We start from the raw sequence: 19,330 nt of genomic DNA, 5'->3' as shown, positions 1-19,330 counted from the left end.
AAATTGAAATGTCATTGTCTATGCATCAAACTTTATTGATAGGCAGCCATTTGTGCATTTTTGTATTTTCTGTCAGCCTTGGTGTTGTATTGTCAGAGTTAGGCAGTCACTACAGACAGAGACTATCTTGTCTTCAAAGCCTAAAATATTTACTGTTTGGTCTTCTACAAAAATGTTTCTTGACCCTATTCTAGAAGAGCTACTCAGTCCAATGCAGGGGTCCTTAAGGCAGCAGAGGCTGCTCCAGTGATGTTCAGGAGCACTCCTTTTACAGGAGTGTGCACCAGAGTGATTCTGCCTCACTGCTCCCAGGGGAGTGGGAGTGGCTTAGACATTCATGAGAATGTAGTACAGTGAGACCTCCATTTACAAACACTTCTGTTCAGGAACAATTTAATTCCCAAATAGAAGCATCTGGCAAAATTTTGCTTCTGTTCACAGACTATGCTTTGGATGACAAACACAACTGCAGCCATCTTCCCCAGAATCATGGAAGGAATTAAGTTTCTGGACTGAGGTTCCACTCTAGTCCTAAACACATACTTCTGATTTTACCTAAGCAACTGGATTATTGCATTTAGCAACCTCCTGCATTCTATGTCTTTAGAAAATTCTTGCAGTTTTTGTTTGATATGCAATTTGAGGAACTGTTAATGCTTTCTAGCTCTTCCTTCCTCTTCTCTAGTCTTCTCCTCTCTCCTGTCCTTTCCTTTCCTTTTACTAGTTACTGACTCCATTGATTGATTCATAAGCTTCTGTCCACCCCTCCTCTGGCCTATGGAAGCTGCCAGTTAAGCCTTAGATGTGGCAGCTACTCTCCTGAAATTGAGTTAGAACAGATATAAAAAATAACCTTAGGCCCATCAGTAAAATTTGTTAGCTTTTTCACTTCCCCTGTCAGTGCCATTTTGGGTGTTGAATGAATAAAATGTTTCTTAATCCTGTCTCTTGAAATTGCAGGGAAGTACAAGTTAGCAGATTTGAAGAAGACTGGAGGAATGGGCTTTATTGCAATTTAAATAGAGCAACTGAGTGCAAGGTAGGAATGAAAAGGCACAGCACTCCCAGGAGCAGGTGTAACCCCTGTCTCAAGAAGAAAGCAGTGACAGGGAAACCACCAGAGCACACAAGTGGCCGCTGAGGTATTTGCTTGCTGTCTGTGTATTTTAGGCCTCAAACCTCTTCAAGCAGTTATTGCAGAGTGCTCAGGGTGATCTGACACCACACCATGGTGTTGCCCTGTACACTTGAGCACAATATTTTCTCACTGGAAGCCACTGGTATTTGAAACCAGCTCCCCAGTACCAGCTTCATTTTGGGGCCCTGAGCTGCTCTGTGTTGTGTGTGGTATGTTTGCACTGCACGGGTTGCCCCTTCTTCCGTAGGCCCATTTTGTCTTGATGGCAGCACTTCTTCCCCTGCCTGTCCCAGGAAGGTAAAAAGCCTAATCACACTCCCCACAATCATTCCCCTGCTAATTACAGAAAGAGAGAGCTGAATCACCAAGTTGATTTTGCGTGGAAAAATTCAACTGGATTGATGATGACATAAGAAAGCTCTCCAAGACACTTCTGATTAGGGCACGCAGCATCCTAGCTCATCCAAAGGAACCAGGGACATTAGATTAAGCAAGGGTATTTGTGGAGAGAGCCAAACCTGGTTCTTTTTTTACTCACTCCAGGCCTAGCTTGATGAAGTCTTTCTTAGTCCCCCCCCCCCCGTAGGAAATGTGGAATGAAATATTTAACCTCAGAAGATTTTAGAAGTCTCTTTATGTATCCAGATCTTAACTATCTATACACATGAAAAAAAGGGAAAAAAAATTAAAGGAGATATCTGCTATGTTCTTATAAGTCAGCAAAGAGAGTTCTGAAAAACCCATTATGGTAGCTATAACAGCTATCAAAATTACAGTTAGCTAGTTTGGTCATTCAGTTTTTCACCTTATAATCAATTGCTTCCTTCTATGCTAAACAGTCCTGTAGATATTAGAGATAAGGGATAAATAAAAGATTCACTTCTTTCTTGGAAATAAGAGTCTACAACAACGCAATGTGTCTAATGGGCTTAATGCAATGTGTCTAACGGGATTAAAAAACAATAGGAAATAACTAGGTGGAGAAGAGGTAAAGATAGTGAGGGTTCAAGATTGGGCTCCCAGAACAATGCTGTCTAAAGGTTGTATAGGCATTTGAAGTAGCCAAAGATAGTAACAGATTCAAGACTAGGGAAGAAAGGAGTCAAAAACACAGTTAAATAAATCATCTAGTTTTTATGAAGTGTGGGAGTGAGTGAAAAGAGTTGGTTAAAAACAAATCTGGAGAGGCAGACAAGATCTAGTCCATACAGAGCCTTTGCACACCATCAAGCAGCAATGTGAGCTTGTGAAAGAATTTAAGCAGTAGTGGGATTCATTCTCAGTTTTGAAGATTATCTCAGCAATAATAAAATAACTAAAACCAGAGACATGAAGATCAATAAAGAAAATATTGTAATAATCCTAATAATCCAGACTAGCTAATGAGGGTCTGAAGTAAGATAGTAATAATGATTAGGAAAAGAAGAAAATAGTTTGGAAAACTCTAAAGGGAATGGAAACAGTGGAATTGGTTGATTGAACATGAAGAGTTAGAGAGAACAATCGAACGTGACTCTGTCTTATCTTAGAAAGGGGAGTTGGCAGCACCACCAGCAGAGATCAGCACACACAGGGCAGAGGGCAGAGCTGAGAGCAGATTGAGGAATTCAGTCTGCAGTGTCTGAAGAATGTAGAGACCAGGCCCTCCACTGGCAGTGATAGACCTGGAGTGCAGCAGCTTCTCCTGCGATGGTTATGCAGATAGAGCTGGTAATCATGAGTAGAACTGGTAATTTCCCATTTAGCAATGTGAAGTAAAAATATAGATTAACTGAGGAGAGTAAATAAAATAGTAAAAGAATTGGCTTTAGGAGATACCATGTGGTACCTTGCTTTAAGAACTCAGTTTGTTTTACGCTTTTGGGGAAGATGGCTGCACTTGTGCTTGTGTGGGGAAGTTGGCCATGGTTCTGTTTGTCACCAGATGCAAAGAGTTTGAACAGAAGCAAAATTTTGCTGAATGCTTTTGTTTGCAAACAGAAGTGTTCATGAACCAAGGTGTTACTGCATGTAAGGGTTGAGTACCAAACTTCTCCTGTAGTTGTTTTTCTCAGCATTGACTATCTCCCATGTGTCAATTATTCTTCTATGCATTTGCACAAATTCTCCTATATAACAAAACATTGCCAACATTTTAACATCAAGGGAATTGAGGTGGAATGACTTACTAAAGGTTACAAAATTCCCAGGATTCAGGAACACCACCCTTGCCTTGTTTGAATATTCTATCCAGAACCCAGAAGTGCATGTCTGCACTTAGATTTTATGTGAAATTAAAAGAAGTATAAGGGGAACATTAGTAGTGAAACCAATGAGCAAGTAAATCAGCTCTTACTTTTCTTTCCATACATTGTTCCTTTTTATAGATTTCATGCGGTTGAAATTCAACCTCCCTGTAATGGAACTAAAAAAGAGGGGTGAGGAATTCACAAACAAATGGGCAGCAGCCATGAATATATTTCAGGTAGTGCAATTTGGTGTAAAGTAGCAATGTTTGTGGATAGCTTTGGAGAACTGTTTGCAAACATTCAATTTTTTTCATAGTCAAGGCTATAATTACATACGACAAATCCAAAGGTTTTCAGTCAAGCTTCATTTTCTCTCTGCTATTCCAATGATCCTATTCCAATAGACTTCTTGTTTTCCTGTGGTTATTTCTCTGTGGATTCTCTAGCTATTCCTTGACACATATGGGCTAGTATCCTATGTCTGTGTGCTAATTGGAAACACACAGATATTTCTCTCTCTGGTACTGGTAATACTTTGTCATTTCTTCACACTCTGATTAAATGTATGCACTGGGTTATCTTAACTATAGATTGGACCCCATCTCAGCTTTTCTTCTCTGTGCACCCTCCCAGTGATCACCTTGTCTTTGAGTTTTAGCTTGGTATAGTCACCAGTAAATGGACTTGTTCAGCAAAGTATGCCTCCTTCTCTGTATCAGAGAATACTACTTGTAAAGGGGAATCCATGCCTCCTCTTCACTGCGTGCACAGAAGGCCTCCAGCTAGTTCATCACACAGTGGGTACAAGCCTTTCAACGTGCACCTTGGTGGGAAAAGGCATCCTCCTTTAAATGAAAAAATGAATTCCCCAGATTTGCATGAGCATTCTTCAAAGGGATTTTTTGTAAGTTTCTTCACTTTTCATCCTCCACAAAATATTTAATGAAACACACATATGGCTGTTTTAGCCCTAGTTCTTCTTCCTCCTCTCCCCTATATTTTGAGGACTTTCATTTTTCCCATGGAGTGTGTGTTAAGGTAATTTGGTTGGTTCTGAACTATCACTGAGTGCAACCCAAAAGACTGTAGCAAGGTGGACATTAATCCTGTAGCTGAGGCTGCTTCAGGTCTGTTTTCAGAAAGCTGTAGAGTCACTCCTTAATGAAAGCAGATACACACACACACACACACACACACACACACACACACACACACGGTGTCATTTCCTGAGGTTCAGAACCCCAGAGTTACAGTTCTCCATTCTCAGATTAAGAATCCTCGGCTACAGGGTGTCTTAATAAATTGATCCTAAAAGTGGGCCTGCTCTCCAAGGCTGTTGAAAACTGGGTGATTAAGGTGATTGCTGAAGTAGGCCTGGTATCTGAGCTTGGAATTTCCTTAAATTCATCTGGGAAAACAATTTCAAAGTGATTCGATTCTTCCCAATTCTCAATACTCAAGGCTGGCTTGTATCTCTAGAAATGTAAGAGAAGGGATCATGAACACTGAAATTCTGGGGTGACATGGCTCTGTGGAGCTCTATATTTATCCCCTATCAATGACTTTCAGATCAAATTGGCTGAGTTTACAAATCAAAGGCTGATTTATTTATTTATTTGTCATTTTTTTTTTTAGCAGCCATCAGCTGCTCTACTGCAAATATACAGGTTGGAGACATCAAGCTGTGAGCCCCTGAGCCTCCAGCTGTGCGCTCTGATGTCATCACCCATAATAGAAGGTCTTTGTGCAGAGCGCTGTGCTGCCCCATGAGGAAGAGCCACAGCTCCCAGGCCTTGCAGGCTCCACATGACCACTAGGGTCAGGTCACCAAGGGAAGGGATTTGCCAGAGAAGCACACGAGGCCTTGGCTGTTGGAGTGCACAGGCTTCACGGTCTGCACACTTGAGCCCAGTAGATAAATAAGGGGCAGGGATCTAGTTCAGTGTGAAAGCCTGGATTCAATCCCTAATACTGAAAAAGAAAAAGAATTTTAACTGTCGTATAGTTACATTTAGCCTGCAGTGTCTTTTTAATATGAAGTTAATTAATATTCCCAGAAAATTTCCCAATCAAAATGTTAAGAGAATTTTTCCTTCTTTATGACTTTAATATATTATATGTGTACATTCATACATATTGAATCATTTACATATATTCACTTCTGATGGTCAAATGACTTTTGATCTATGCTAGGATCTATGCTACACACAACTCATAGTTGGCATTAGTTTGTGTAATATTTTTCATCGGATCTATATTTATTGCATTAAGATAGAATCAGCCTGACAAGTTAATTTAAAAACTCCAATTGGCACTTGTATCTTAAGCAAGGGGTCTGGTGAACACTAACGTGGTTTAGGGGAACTTTTTCCTATGTGCAGGACACCGAGGAGTCCAAGCCCTGATGAGACAGAGGAGTTTAGTGACAACCAACTTTTGTCTACCCAATGGCAAAGTGTTTGGAGAAGGCTGCTCTGCTAAATTTCCTTGGTATGAGAAAAGTCCATTTGACACAGAAAGCCGAGAGTGGCACACAGGAAGTAACACAAGGACATTGCTACACATACATTTGTGGCATTAGCTCCCAGTAACACACCAGCTTAAGGAACATTCCTCCTAGGATGGAAGCCAGAACAAATCAGCCTGCCTCACTTCCCTAAGATGGTCCGTATATTTGAGTCAAATAAAATTTTTTCAACTGTTCAAGCTTGATCCTCAGTTTACAATAGGCAAAAGTAGATTGATGACCTCTAGAATGTTTCCTATGAATGATATCTTTTAAATTTGCACATTCGAGACATGTTCAGATTCTTCTTTCTGCCAGCCATGCGATCTGCATCTAATGAAAACTAAAGGATAAATATGCATGCTCGCATGTGGGTCTGTGATATATTTATAGCCTTTTATTCTTAGTTGTGAAATTAGAGACACTCCTCAAACCCTCAGCAGATCTTGTCCGGGATATGTAAGGGTATTTGCTTTTTTTTAACAAAAGAAATGATACTGAGAAATTGTATTTCTTGTAAGTCAAATCCTGTTTCAAATGAAGGTAGTAGGGCTTTCTAATTAAAGGATATATGATGAATCCTTTGTAAAGTTTATTATTACTAGGTTCCTACTAGCAACAAAGAGATCTTATTGTGCCTTTATTTCCAAGTTGAGATTTTTCTGTATCAAGGATCTTGTATTTTAAAATGTGCTCAGACTTAGTTCAAATTTCAGGCAAAATAATGATCACAATAGCTCTCACGTATGGAGGGCTTATTATGTTCTATTTATACCTTTTTACGCATTTAATACTTGCAATGATCCTATAAGGCAGGAGGTGTTACCATTTCGCAAAAAAGGACTGTGAAGCACAGGAAGGGAGTTCTGGGCTAGTAGAGTCTCCAGGGAACAAAACGTGGGACTTGGAACTCAAGGCTGCCCACGCTGCAGCTGGGGGAAGTGGAGGTTATGATCTCCATCATCTTTTCAACCATTTTGCTCCAGCCTCAGAAGCAATATCTATGTCATGCAACATTAACATCATGCTGTGGAAATGTGCTTTAATGTTGAGAGTTTCATCCTACTGCACCAGACATAGCTGCTTTCATGGTGGGTGCAGTCTGCCTGTTCCCAGGTGTATCCAGCCTTGCAGCACAAGGACTGCATCAATGTCATGTCACCGCAGCAGCATTTGAAGGATATCGGGCATCCAGGACTGCACTGAGCCTTTGGGTGGTGTGGGACAATGAAGGTCTTTCCCAGCCATTGCCAGATGTTGACACTTGACCCATGGCACTGACTCTCTAAAATCATTCATGAAGTCATCTTTAGTTTTCAGCCCTACCTACTTTCTTCATCAGACCATAAAACCAGTCTCTTAGGCTTACAAGAGTCAGTGCTCAGCAATAGGGATGATGCCTCTGCCAAGTTGATCTCTCTGTGCCTGCTTCCCAGCATCTAAACAAAATATGCCTTCCTCTAGTCTGCATACCACGGCACACGTATGCCTCAGACATCCTAAAGGCACTGTCAGGGACACCAGCTGCATCGCCCTGTAGACAGCTGTGCCCAAAGCCCAGCCTGAGTTTACTAGGGACACCCTGATGCTGACTGAGAGGAAAAGCAGAATCAATGGCCAGAGTGTTGGTCCAGTCCTAGACTGGAATTGCTAAATGCAATATTGGAGCTAAGTTCTAAAAATAATGCCTAGCATCTTTCAAATTCTGGGTTTCTATTTTCTATACATTTTTTTAAAATTTCTGAGGTCCATCGATTTTATCTCTGCTAGAATATATGCCATAAAAGTATTAAGCAAGGAGACAGATGTGTCCTCTCCTCTCTAGTAGCTACAGCTGTTCTTTGACAAGTTTATTCCCGGATGCTATAAAAATAATAATCGTGGCTATTATTATTTTCAGTTTTAAAGATTTTTAACACCAAATCTATGAATTCAGAAACTTTGGGTGCGCTTTGTCCTTTGATTCTGATCCACTGAGCTCAACCCTTTGGACAACATGGAGCTCCTATATCAATTTAGGGGCAGGTGTGTGGTCACATTTCCAGCCAGCCTGATTTTGCTGCTTTGGTTGTTGTATTCTTCTCACTGAAATAGTTAGGCTCCTGAAAAGTTGGCTGTTAAACAAATCTCTGTTAGGTAAATCATACTTTCTCATTAATCTACATTTTTAAATTAAGAATGTAGTCCCCTGAGGAAATAATTGGCCCCAATACTAAATATAAATTATACTAGAAACTCAATAAAACTTTCAAAATCCCATACTTAAAGGAAATCTTTTCTGTTGGAACACTAATAGGTATGATAAGCTTTTAAAGCAAGGAAATGCAAATACTGTGCTAAAGATACAGAAGTGGCATGGTCTTAGGGATACAGCAATATGAGGACTTGTGAGTGATACAGAATTCTTGGCTTTTAATTTGAATTCAATCTGTTGGGCTAGATCTATCCAACAACCATTTAATTAATGAGGATTTTCCAGACTTCAAATTAAATAAACTAGTTTGTTAGGTTGCTTGAGTGCCAGAGATATCCAAGACGTGGTTCTTATTGTCTGAAAAATTCACCTACACTGTAAAAGAGCACAGTGTATCACAATAAATAACTATTAGAAAAAACAATGGCAGTTACAACCGTGCTGGATTTGGGCATCAAAAGACTGCTGTGCCTGTCATTGACCTGACCTGTGACCATGGACTCTTCTGGGCATATATTTCCTCATGAAAAAGAAGGGAGCGAGCTAAATCACTATTTCCTAAACTGGACTACAAGAGACTCCCTTGGTAAGAAGGGGAGGCTGCCTCCTCCCAGGAGTCTGACTTAGGAGGTATGAGTGTGACCTCGAAATCTATATTGTAAACAATCATTCTAGGGGACTTTACTGCAGTAGGACTATGTCCTAGAAGAACAACTGTGGAATTATGTAATCATTAATGTCCCTTTATGCCTTTTAGCTCATTCTTTTATGATTTTAAAGACTACATGAACTCAATGTGTAGCAAGGAAGCAGGCCAGCATGAAGGGTGGAGAGCTGGAGATAAAAGGGATTGTGTTCCTTTCCCAGAGTGGCAGAACAAGGAACAAAGAGCTGTGTGCCTTCAAACTACCACAATTTATTGTCACGCAGTTCTGAAAGTGTGACACTGAGGTCTTAGTTGGCCTGCGTTTTGTCTGACAAGTATCAGAGACAGCTCTTTCTTGCTCTTGTAACTTCTGGTGCTTATGGGAAGCTCTTGGCATCCCTAGCTTATGATCTTAGCGGCACCTCTCTCTCTTCACATGGTCATCTTCTTCCTTGTCATGTTCTTTTCTGTGAGTCACCAGTCAATTGGATTAAAGCCCACCCCAACACCTAACACCGCATATCAGCTTGGCTATTTTGTAAAGTCTATTTTCCTAAATATGTCCACATTCTGAGGTACTGATGGCTAGGTCTTAAACATATTTTTGAGAAGAACAGAATTCCTCTCAAATTAGGGAATTTTCACAGGCGACTTAGAATTTAAAATATAAATGCTGTTTACTTACATAGACAGAAAGAAAACAGCTTTGTAGATGACAAAATCAACCTGTGAAGAATGGAATCATCATGTTTTTCCAAGATGAAACATAGTGCAGCTTGAGATACTGTCAGTGGTTGTGAAAATGATGATTATGGTGATTAACATTCACTGAGCATTTATCCTGTACCTCCTATGTCCTAGTACATTCCATGTATCGTACTTCCAAGCAACACGTGAAGTACACAATATTATTCAGAGTCATGCAGATTAAGAAATGGGGGTGCAGTTATGTAACTTGTCTCATTATGAAACTAGAAGGCAAAGAATTGTATGATCCCAAATTTTTGCTCTTTACAATGATAATCCATTGCCTTCCTCACAGTACTAAGGCAGCATGAGCTTGGGTGAGGGAATTGGTGATCCTTGCTGAGGACTTTAACAATAAGGCAGTGAGATGTTACAGAAAAAAGGGAGGAACTTTCAGTGTCTGAGAAGTGTGACATGAGGAAGGTGATATTTTAAGAAGATGAATGTCCTTTCTACCCAAGGATGCATTTTCTTTAGAAAAGGAGAAATCAGTTATAAATAAAAATCTATTGACCATGAAGAGCTTCTTTTCATTGGGCTCTGTCAGGTGGTCTGCCTCTTTCCCACTGGTGAATCTTAAGAATCCTTTAGCACTTAAAAAGTGTACTCCATTGAACTGTTCTATTTCCCCCCTCTGACATTCTTTTTAAGTTCTTCATATGAGTGATAAAGCATTGATCAATTCATATCCAGAGTACAAATGCTGTTAGATGAAGACTTTTCTTGATTCTTTAACTTTAAAAATTCACATTTCCATTTTAGTGGTTTTTGTTTGTTTTAAGCAATACCTATAGGAGCCTGATCTCTGGTCATTTAAAGTTTAGCTTTCTATGTGTACTGTGATCATCTTTCTTTCTGGTTTTGCCATATAGAGAAAAATGTGTACCAAAGGAAAGGCAAAAATAATGACAAAGCTGAAATGTATAAAGCACTTTGATATATACAAATAGTTCTTCATATGTCTCCCAATTTAATCAGAAAGTGTAGGTGTAATAACTGGTGAGCAATGGCAGTATTGTGGTTTCTCTGTAATTTTACACTTGGTCTGGGGAACATACTGTCTCATTGGATTCTCCAGGATGACTTGACTGAATATTCCCCCTTCCCAAGAATAGAAAGCTGGATAAGTAGAGACTTTATGCCTCTCCCAAATCTTAAGCCATCCAATTTCCTTTCTTAAAGAATATCACCTAGTAGGAGTAAATGAAATTACACACCTATTCATACACTCATTTCCCTGCCAACACATGATGAGTTTTTGATTTTGATTACTCTAACATTTGTGTACTTGAATTTTGGCCTATGATTGTAATGCTCCAAAAATTTTCCTTCTTCCTTTGGATGTCTACAAGAGCAAGCTGATCAAACATTAGTCTCTGTAAATCTCAATGTGGCCATACAAGAGCACATTTGGATGGTAGAATTAAAAACAATGCATAGACCTGAGTTGGAGAGCAGAGTGGGAGACCAGGAGGACCCTGTCTTTTTGCTTCTCTGATTTGGTGGTGTACTACACGGCCCCCTGGAGACCTGAGGTCCATCATTACTGCCACAACACTGGAGCACAATCCAGAACAGCGATCCAGAGCTAATTTATTTCCTAATGTTGCAGCACTGTTAATTTATAAATTACACTGGTTATTCGAGCGATTATTAATTTCAGATGGTGTAGGGCAAGCCTAATTAAAATATGACACCAATTGCCACACATATGTACCAAGGACTACCATTTAAAATTAATGGGAATATTAAGTGTGACACTGGTCCCTGAGATGTGTTGCACAATAATTACAGCATTCCAGCACAGAAAGATCTGACAAATGTAGGCCTGTGGTTGGTAGCAAATAAATAATGACAATATAAGAGCAACCACAAATTCTTTACTTACAACTCTTCTTATTGCCTCCACCATTCCTCAAATAAGGGTTATGTTTTTCTCTCCATGAAGCAATGCATGGAACAATAATAATATTGGCTACTAAGACAATTAGAAGGTCCTTACAGGTTGGAACTATGAGTCTGTGTTGGTTCATATTGATGATCTTCTCCATATGCTGGGTTTTTAAGACCTTGTTTTCTAGTTATGAACTTTCTCCTGCTGGTTTTTGTTTTGTTTTGTTTTTGTACAAATGTAACATCTCTTTCTTGCTTATTATAATAGTTATATGCTGTTCTCTTTCCCATTTCTGTAGACTGTTTTCACAGGTGTCGAGTGTAGGTCCCATATGGTGTGAGGAAATGCTTGAGTTAAGGTTACTGTTGGTTGGTGGCACAAACTTACCATGACCAAGGACTGGCAGCAGGGTTGGACAAGTAGTGGACCTTCTTGACAAGAGTCTTGTTTTATTGATGTTGCTAGTATTGTTGTTACTGTTTTCAAAAATGATGATCTTAGCACTGTTGTAGAACAAATACAATCATAACACACTATGTTTATCATTTATTGTGTTATATTAATTTTTATAGTCATCAGGTTCATCCTCTGGGGCAGCTAATCACATGGCATTGTGAAGAGGTTTTAAGATTAGGGGAGAAATGTCCCTTTGATCCTTTTTTGGGATTATTCATGTGAATGTAGCTCCATTCCATATGAATCTAGGCCTCCAGGGAGAATATAGGATTAATACTTACATCAACAAGTATGCAGCACATGAGAATTTTTACATTCCTTTTCTAGGGGTATGTGTGCATGCACACTGATGGATAATTTATAGCTTGAAATAAATGTGACATATTAGCATTGTAATGCATATTAAACCTAAGAAAGTATTTCTCTACTACTAGGGACAGTCTTAAATCAAGCTTGTTGGTCCAATAATAAACAGCAATACTCTCTTTTTACTTTCAAAAGTATCCTTTGTTTAAGATGCTGTCGTTTTAATTATCTTCATTTAACAAAAAGGAAGATAGTTCCAGAACATGTGCATTACCTGTTCTGATAATCATTTTCTATGATCAAGGAAGCTAAGGTTCAGGGTGGCTCTGGAACAGAACATTGACATCTGTCTTCTAGACTTCAGTGTCTTGTTCTTTCCAGAACTGAATAATCATGGCTGTATGTGAGGTGTGAAGTCTGGTCAGTAGAGGGTCTCCTTAGTGACTGTAATTTTTTCACTAGAGAAATTGAGTCTTTGGATGATTGAGTGACAGCAAGATTTGCAGCCAGAAATTTGGAAAACTGATTTCTGCCTATGTGATTAATCCAAAAACAGTTAAATCTATTACACTGCCTTTATGGAGAGAGAGAAAGCTGCATTGATTCATGCCCAGCAAGGCAGCAGAAGCTCTATATTCAAAGCTCCACCCAAATAAAACCTTGAGATCAGTAAGAATTAAAGTGCCTGACTCAGATCCTAGAGCTGGGTGGCCTGCTAAGATCCAGGCAGTATTAACTGTCAAAATTACTGATCACTTATTGAGAACCAGTTACTTCTCTCTGCACTGCACTTAGTTCAGCTGGGAGCACAAATGTTTCAGCTGGTCCACTAGGACCCAAGGAAAAGCTGGTGGACAGATGGGTAGGAGAGATGTGGACAGAGAGTCCCATAGTTTCTAAGAACCTGTGCTTACAAGTGACACAATTCTCTGCAGCTGTAACCATTTTATACTTGGCTTTGCAAATTTATACCTTTGTCCTTCCTTCCCTCCTATCTCACAACGCCCTACTTCTTCTCCTGCAGCTGTTGGCTTTGTGAGTGAAGATGAGTACTTGGAAATCCAGGGCATCACCCGGGAGCAGTCAGGGGACTATGAGTGCAGTGCCTCAAACGATGTGGCTGCACCTGTGGTGAGGAGAGTGAAGGTCACCGTGAATTGTAAGTGGTCTCACCAACCCCTGTCCCCATGTACAGGAGACTGCCTGATGCTGTGGCCACAAGAGCTATCTGTGAACTCAGGATGGGGAGTAATGCAGCAGCCTCTTCTATGTTCTGCTCCAGGACCAACAAGTCAAAAGTCGAGTTTATGACAATCACATTGATTTAAAAAGTAGGCTGAAAATAATTTACTATAATGCCAATTGACAGACTATGGCTGGAAGATGATCAAATGAGGTTCACTTCATATTTTACATAAATACATTGTCAAATCTGGAGTTTCCCCATAATTGACTCAGATGATGCAGTGGCAGCCTCCTTTTCCCCAGACCACATGTCTCCATACTGGGACCAGCATCATGTGTTAGAATGGATGAAGAAAATATGCATGCCTATAAAGAGTATGGTGTGTCATCCTTGCATAATTATAAATGTTGACTGATATACATGGAATTCATATAGAATTTAAATTCACACACACACACACACACATATATATAGACACATACAGATATTAGAGGCTGTATCTCAAAATTCATCTTGTCTAATAGAGGTACAGAATCCAAAATTGGGAGGTCACTGGTGTGAATCTCTCATTCTCCTTTTTCAGCCTTCCAATTTCTCACTTACCTTGATCATAGGCTGATCTCTAACCTATCTTTCACGCTTTCTCCTCTGGTTTCCTTGCTATGTTCATCAACTCAGTTGCCTGTGACTTTCTAAGGCTTTCTCTGCTGTGCATGTGGCAGGAAGTTTTATGACAGACTGGAACCCAAGAACTATGCTAGCATCAAGAAGCCTCCCCTCTTCAATACTCGGGTGGGGTGGAAGTAGGCAGGGATATCATTCAAAGGAGAATTCTCATGGTTTAGTATTTTGGCTTCTGTTCCTATTTGAACATAAGTTACACAAAACACTAAGAAGCAAGGAAATAGGTATAACAATGCTGCCTTTTACAAATGCTATTATAATTTTTAATGCTATTTTTAAAGAGACTTAGGATGGTTCACAATTTATAATGATGAACTTGAAAAGTTTAGAAATAAAAACAAATGAAAGGTGTACTAAGGAAAATGAGTAAAAGCTAGGGGAAAAATCAGCATATTGAAATATATACCACAGGTTGCTATGTACAGGCCCAGAATTTGGCTTTACATTGCTAAACCAAAGAGAGGAAACACCATCTGCTATAGATTTGTGTGGTCTATAAGATAAAAATGAGTTATTTGCTCAGGATAAACAGATTTTTCTAGTACTGAGACCCTAGCGAAAATTCTCTTTGGGGGTCTCCACAAATAGAGCTCTTTGAGATACAGTCAAGAGCATCATGTACAATATTCCTGCAACAAATTCAACAGTGATTTTATTGTAACTGTTTTTTTGATGCCTCACAAACTGAACTATTGGTAGTTTGGAAAACTTCAAAACCATCCAGACCAATTAGGTAGGTCTAGTTTCGTTTGGATGAATTCAGAAATTCATTGTAGAATAACTAAAAGAATGACTGATATGTATATCCTTCAGGCAACTCCCCATGAATATTATTTCTTGTAACTGAACTTTTGATGGGAATTGAATAGGTGAGGTTATATACTTTGGCAAGAACTGGGCATGCAGAAATTCTACAAGGCTGATTAAAGGTGCTGACTGTCAACCCCTGGAGTGTAGGGTTGAACGGGTGACATCATCCTATGAAAGTTAAAAAGATGAAACAGAAAATATGCCCAAATAGCTGGTCATTCATTCTACCTCTGTGCTCCAGAGAACAGAAAAGATGCATGCTAAGAAGACCATGCTTTCTTTTAAAATGACATTCAAAATGTTTTCATTCTCTGGCATAATTTGTGTAGAAATATGACAGGCCAAGTTAGCAGAAGTAGGGCAGAGAGCAAAGAAACAAAACCCTTGAATGAGGCAGCCTTTTTCATGTTAAAATGCATTTTCAAATGCTGTGGAACATCTCTCTCCAGATCCACCATACATTTCAGAAGCTAAGGGCACAGGTGTCCCTGTGGGACAGAAGGGGACACTGCAGTGTGAAGCCTCAGCAGTTCCCTCAGCAGAATTCCACTGGTACAAAGATGACAAACGGTAAGGTTCCCCCTCCTCCTCACCCCAGAAGGAAAAAACTACCAGTTTCCTGACTCCAGATGTTTGCAAATGAGTCTATAAAATCTTCTTTTGAAGTCACCATATCTGTGCAGGGGAGGTAATGTGCAAACATAGGCTTCTCCTAAATTAATAGAGTTCAGTGAGGTTTTTAATGTTGCCATGCAGAATTATCACTTGCCAACTACCAGGCCTGAAAGGTAACATTTTTTTAGGAATGCAAAAATCACAAAAGAAAGGCCGCCAAGAGTATTTAAAGGCCTGTAAATATTTTATAGGCCAGGAAAATAACAAGTTCTGCCTGAAGCTATTTTTAACACATTCATGGTTGGCATTAAGGTGTTCACACTGCTCTGGGCCCTCAGAATGATTCATGAGTCAACTGCAGCTCCCAAGTCCCCACTTCCGTTGAGGACTCTATTAGCCCTGGAGTGTGAGAGTCTGGCATCTGCCTTAGCCTTCCCTTTGTGCCCAGGTTGCTCTTCCTCTGTAGTGGAAAAGAGTGGGATTGTTCCCTTCCTTCCCATTGCTGCAGCCATCCATTGTGGGAGTATTTGCTGTGAGTCTCTGAAGGTGGTCATTTCTTGGGGTTATCAAGAGGCATGTCAGCACAGGGATCAGCAGCTCAGGACAGCAAGACAACATGGGAATTACTGTTATCAAAGGACTATTTTAAGGTGAATGAACAACAAATAAATGTGCATAAGCTGCATTCAGAATATTTCCATTAAAGTAGATGTGGATGCTTTGGAGATACAACAAAGCCTTGTGATAGATGTGGGTAGAAGAGGAGAAAGGAGAGATGAAAACCAAGAAGCTGAGAAGGGAAGACAATGAAGAGGACAATCAGAGAAGAGCAATGTGAGAAATCCCATCCCGGAATGCTCGAAGTGTTCCCCATGCTTCATGGACTGTGTTCAGTGCATCCTGGTTTCTTTCCTTATATGGTCAGACATCGAGAGCCTAATCTGTGAATGAAGGCATTTAGTCCTAAGATTCGCTGTCTTATCATGGTAAGGAGCAGCAGTTTTTTAACTTTTCAGGACATGTTCTGGCAGCTTCTAGAAAAATGTGTTGTATTCATCTAGCCCACTTGATTGATGAAAGACCTGAGGCAGAAAGGAGAAAACAAACACAAAAAGTAAGAAGAAATTCATCTGGCTTTTGTCCTTCTTTGAAGAATTTAGAATTCCTCCTCCTTCTCTGCTATCCTTCTTACTGTAATAAGAAGAAAACAGAGTTATAAAGTTCCAGGATGAGAAGGAAAGAAAGAAAGAAACAAACAAACATAAAAAGCTGCAGGGTCCATTCTTGAACCTTCAATTATTTAAATCTTAGTGAAAATTAATTGGCCGCATCCTTTTACTCCATTTCTTCATGGGAGGAAAATAGAAACAAAATTTACAGGAAAAGCAAGATCTCAAAGTATGTGGAGGAAAATGTAGTGAAAATGGCCAACGTTGCTACAAAGGATAAGGAAGCTCTGCTTTTTGCCCAGAAGTTGTGGTCCTAGGAGGGGGTATGTCAGCACCACCTGGAAGGAGTACAGAAACAGCACTGCCAATGAGGATTGAGAGAGCTTTGCTTCCCACTTGAGCCCTGATGGCTTCTCCTTTGCTCCCCTTCCATTGATGTTGCTCCATTGTCCATTGGCTGCTCATCTATTAATTCCTTTCCAGTGCTCTCCAGTGAATGGAGTCACCTCTCCTCTTGCTAGGCAGCTTGACAAGAACATCTTGGGTTCTGTGGTCTTTATCACACCCAGTTGAATCTGTCCCCCTGGAGCTACCAGGCAACCTTCTCCAGGCAGGTCCCAGAGGGTATATCTCACCTCCCCTGGGAAGCACAGCTCCAACGTACTTCCTATACTCCAGAAGATAAGCAGACTTTGAGGCAAATGGAAGCATCTCTGTGGCAGAGGCAAGCTGTGTTTTCAAGGTCTTTGACTCCATTCTAGTACCACTCTGCTGCTATTGCACATGTTACCAACCAAAGACAGAAGAAATGGAATTCTATATGTCCCTGTCCTACTGCCAGGAACATTAGGCACTGAAATGTCTACAGCTTCATGAAGAAATGAAACCTGATCATAGTATGGGATAGGGGAGGTAAATGCATGGAGAAGGGGCAAGTGTGTCATTGCAGAGTTGCGAAGGGCTGCACTGTGCCACTGTCCTTCTACACTGTGTTTAGCTAAAGGCGTTTCAGAGCTGTCAAGAAGGAATCTGCTCTCTGCCCACTACAGAGCCAACGTGTAATTAACAGTTGGATTCAGATGTGAAGGCTCTCTATGGTCTCCATCCCAGAAACACAGACCAAACAGCAAATGAGATCAATCCATTGGGTTGACAGCCCACAGAAGTTTCCAGCTGGTGGCAGGCTGAGCTGTCCTTGGACAGCACCCCCTAGAGGATCAGTGTCTGCATAACAAGCTGCAAATGCAAAATGTGGCCTCTGGCCCCACAGGAAGATACAGTACTTCATTCCTTTCTCCTATTGCAATCATTTTGTGAAGTCCAGTGACTCAGGCCTGGTCACTATCCTTATCTTGAGAGAGAAGGCTTGCAGAGGAAAATCCCCATAAAAGAGAGCAAGACAAGCCCCTCCAACCAACCTTCTGGCTTCCCCACGTGCAGATGTTGGGTGAGAATTTAAGCCAGAACTGATCAAGGTTACCATGAGTTTGGGGGGTTGATAGAGCCATGCTGTAATCTTACAGAGATGAAGCCTTCTGATAATGACAAATCAGCTGCCTCTATGCCAAAAATATACTATGACCCAAGTACAGACAGCAATACTTTTGTCTAACTCCAAAGAAATACATTACACTGAATAACATTTTACATTCAACAAAATATTTTCTCATCATTGTCTTGATGATTTCCATTTCTGCCTTGAAGATTGGTTTTCTGGGTTTGATGATTCCAACACCAGCCGCTGTCCCCGATGGGTTTTTCCTGAACTTGTTTCAGTGTGCATCCACCCTGACACTGTTGACTTACAGTCCTGCCTCAGGCCAGGCTCTACACAGGGATTTTTGACCCCATAATGTTTCTCTTTCCTATCCCATAGGATCAGCTTCTAGACAAGGAATACACATTATTTCAAGGAAAGTAAAAGGTTGGCATAAAGCCTATTGTCTAATAGGACATTTCATTATTTTCAAAAGGTACAGAATTTGTCTCAAATTCCTATGTAGATCCACAACTCTAATAGAAATTGCTGCTAAGACCTCCTGAAAAGGAGGAAAGCAGCTGCTCCCTCCTTACTCTCCATACCCTTACCAGCTGCTTTCCCCTTACTCTATCTATTTGCCCATAGTGGAATCCATGATTCCACAAGTGATTCAAATTCCCTGACCATATTAACCATCTGTGTCATTTCTTTGGTGGCCCCTACAATCGATAAGAGACTTCTAGCAGAGTGGTCTGCTCTAGGGGATTGCTGGATCTACAGGGTTCTATTCTTGGGAATCTCTAATTCCTCTCAGACTGACCCTCTATGATGTTCTTGGGAGATTACTCTTCCCAAGCCCTTCAGAGTCCCCTGATGTGAAAATAATCCCGATTATTTTTCTCCTCTTCACAGCCTAGAAAGTTATATCTTATCTGTAGAATGCCTTCATTGCTTAGGGAGAAATTTTATTACCCAGGTTCTAGAAAAGTGGGGTTTTCAAACCCCTTAAGTCACTCTTCTCTTGGAAGCTTGAGTTTTTCAATGTCAAGGTTATCGGCATCATCATCGTGATCATCATCGCCATCTCCATCTTCATTACCACCATCAGCAGCACCAAATAAATCCTCACATTTAAGCAGTATTATTGCATGCATAATACTGCTATGAATGTCACAGAACTGGAGCAGTATATTTGTGTGGTTTGACTGACAGGTTTACAAAGCAAGGATAAAAGGAAGCACCTGTCTTCGGAGAACTTAAATATGGGGAGA

General features: G+C 40.3%; 1 protein-coding gene across 5 annotated transcripts in view; it reads left to right on the top strand.

The window, feature by feature from the left end:
* The window catches only part of Ntm (neurotrimin), a 981,237-nt gene that overhangs the window by 946,983 nt on the left and 14,924 nt on the right, over nucleotides 1-19,330 (top strand). For all 5 annotated transcript variants that reach the window (XM_087214236.1, XM_004862654.4, XM_087214235.1 and 2 more), the window contains exons 5-6: nucleotides 13,140-13,274; nucleotides 15,245-15,365. In XM_087214236.1, coding sequence (XP_087070362.1) covers nucleotides 13,140-13,274; nucleotides 15,245-15,365 — 256 coding nt within the window. The remainder of the gene's footprint in view (nucleotides 1-13,139; nucleotides 13,275-15,244; nucleotides 15,366-19,330) is intronic.

This window comes from Heterocephalus glaber, unplaced genomic scaffold, assembly GCF_053883595.1.
Source record: "Heterocephalus glaber isolate CG9 unplaced genomic scaffold, H.glaber_assembly_v1.0 deba00001446, whole genome shotgun sequence".
Taxonomy (NCBI): Eukaryota; Metazoa; Chordata; class Mammalia; order Rodentia; family Bathyergidae; genus Heterocephalus; species Heterocephalus glaber.
Note: the sequence above shows the minus strand (reverse complement) of the source record. Positions and strands in the feature narration are given on the sequence as shown.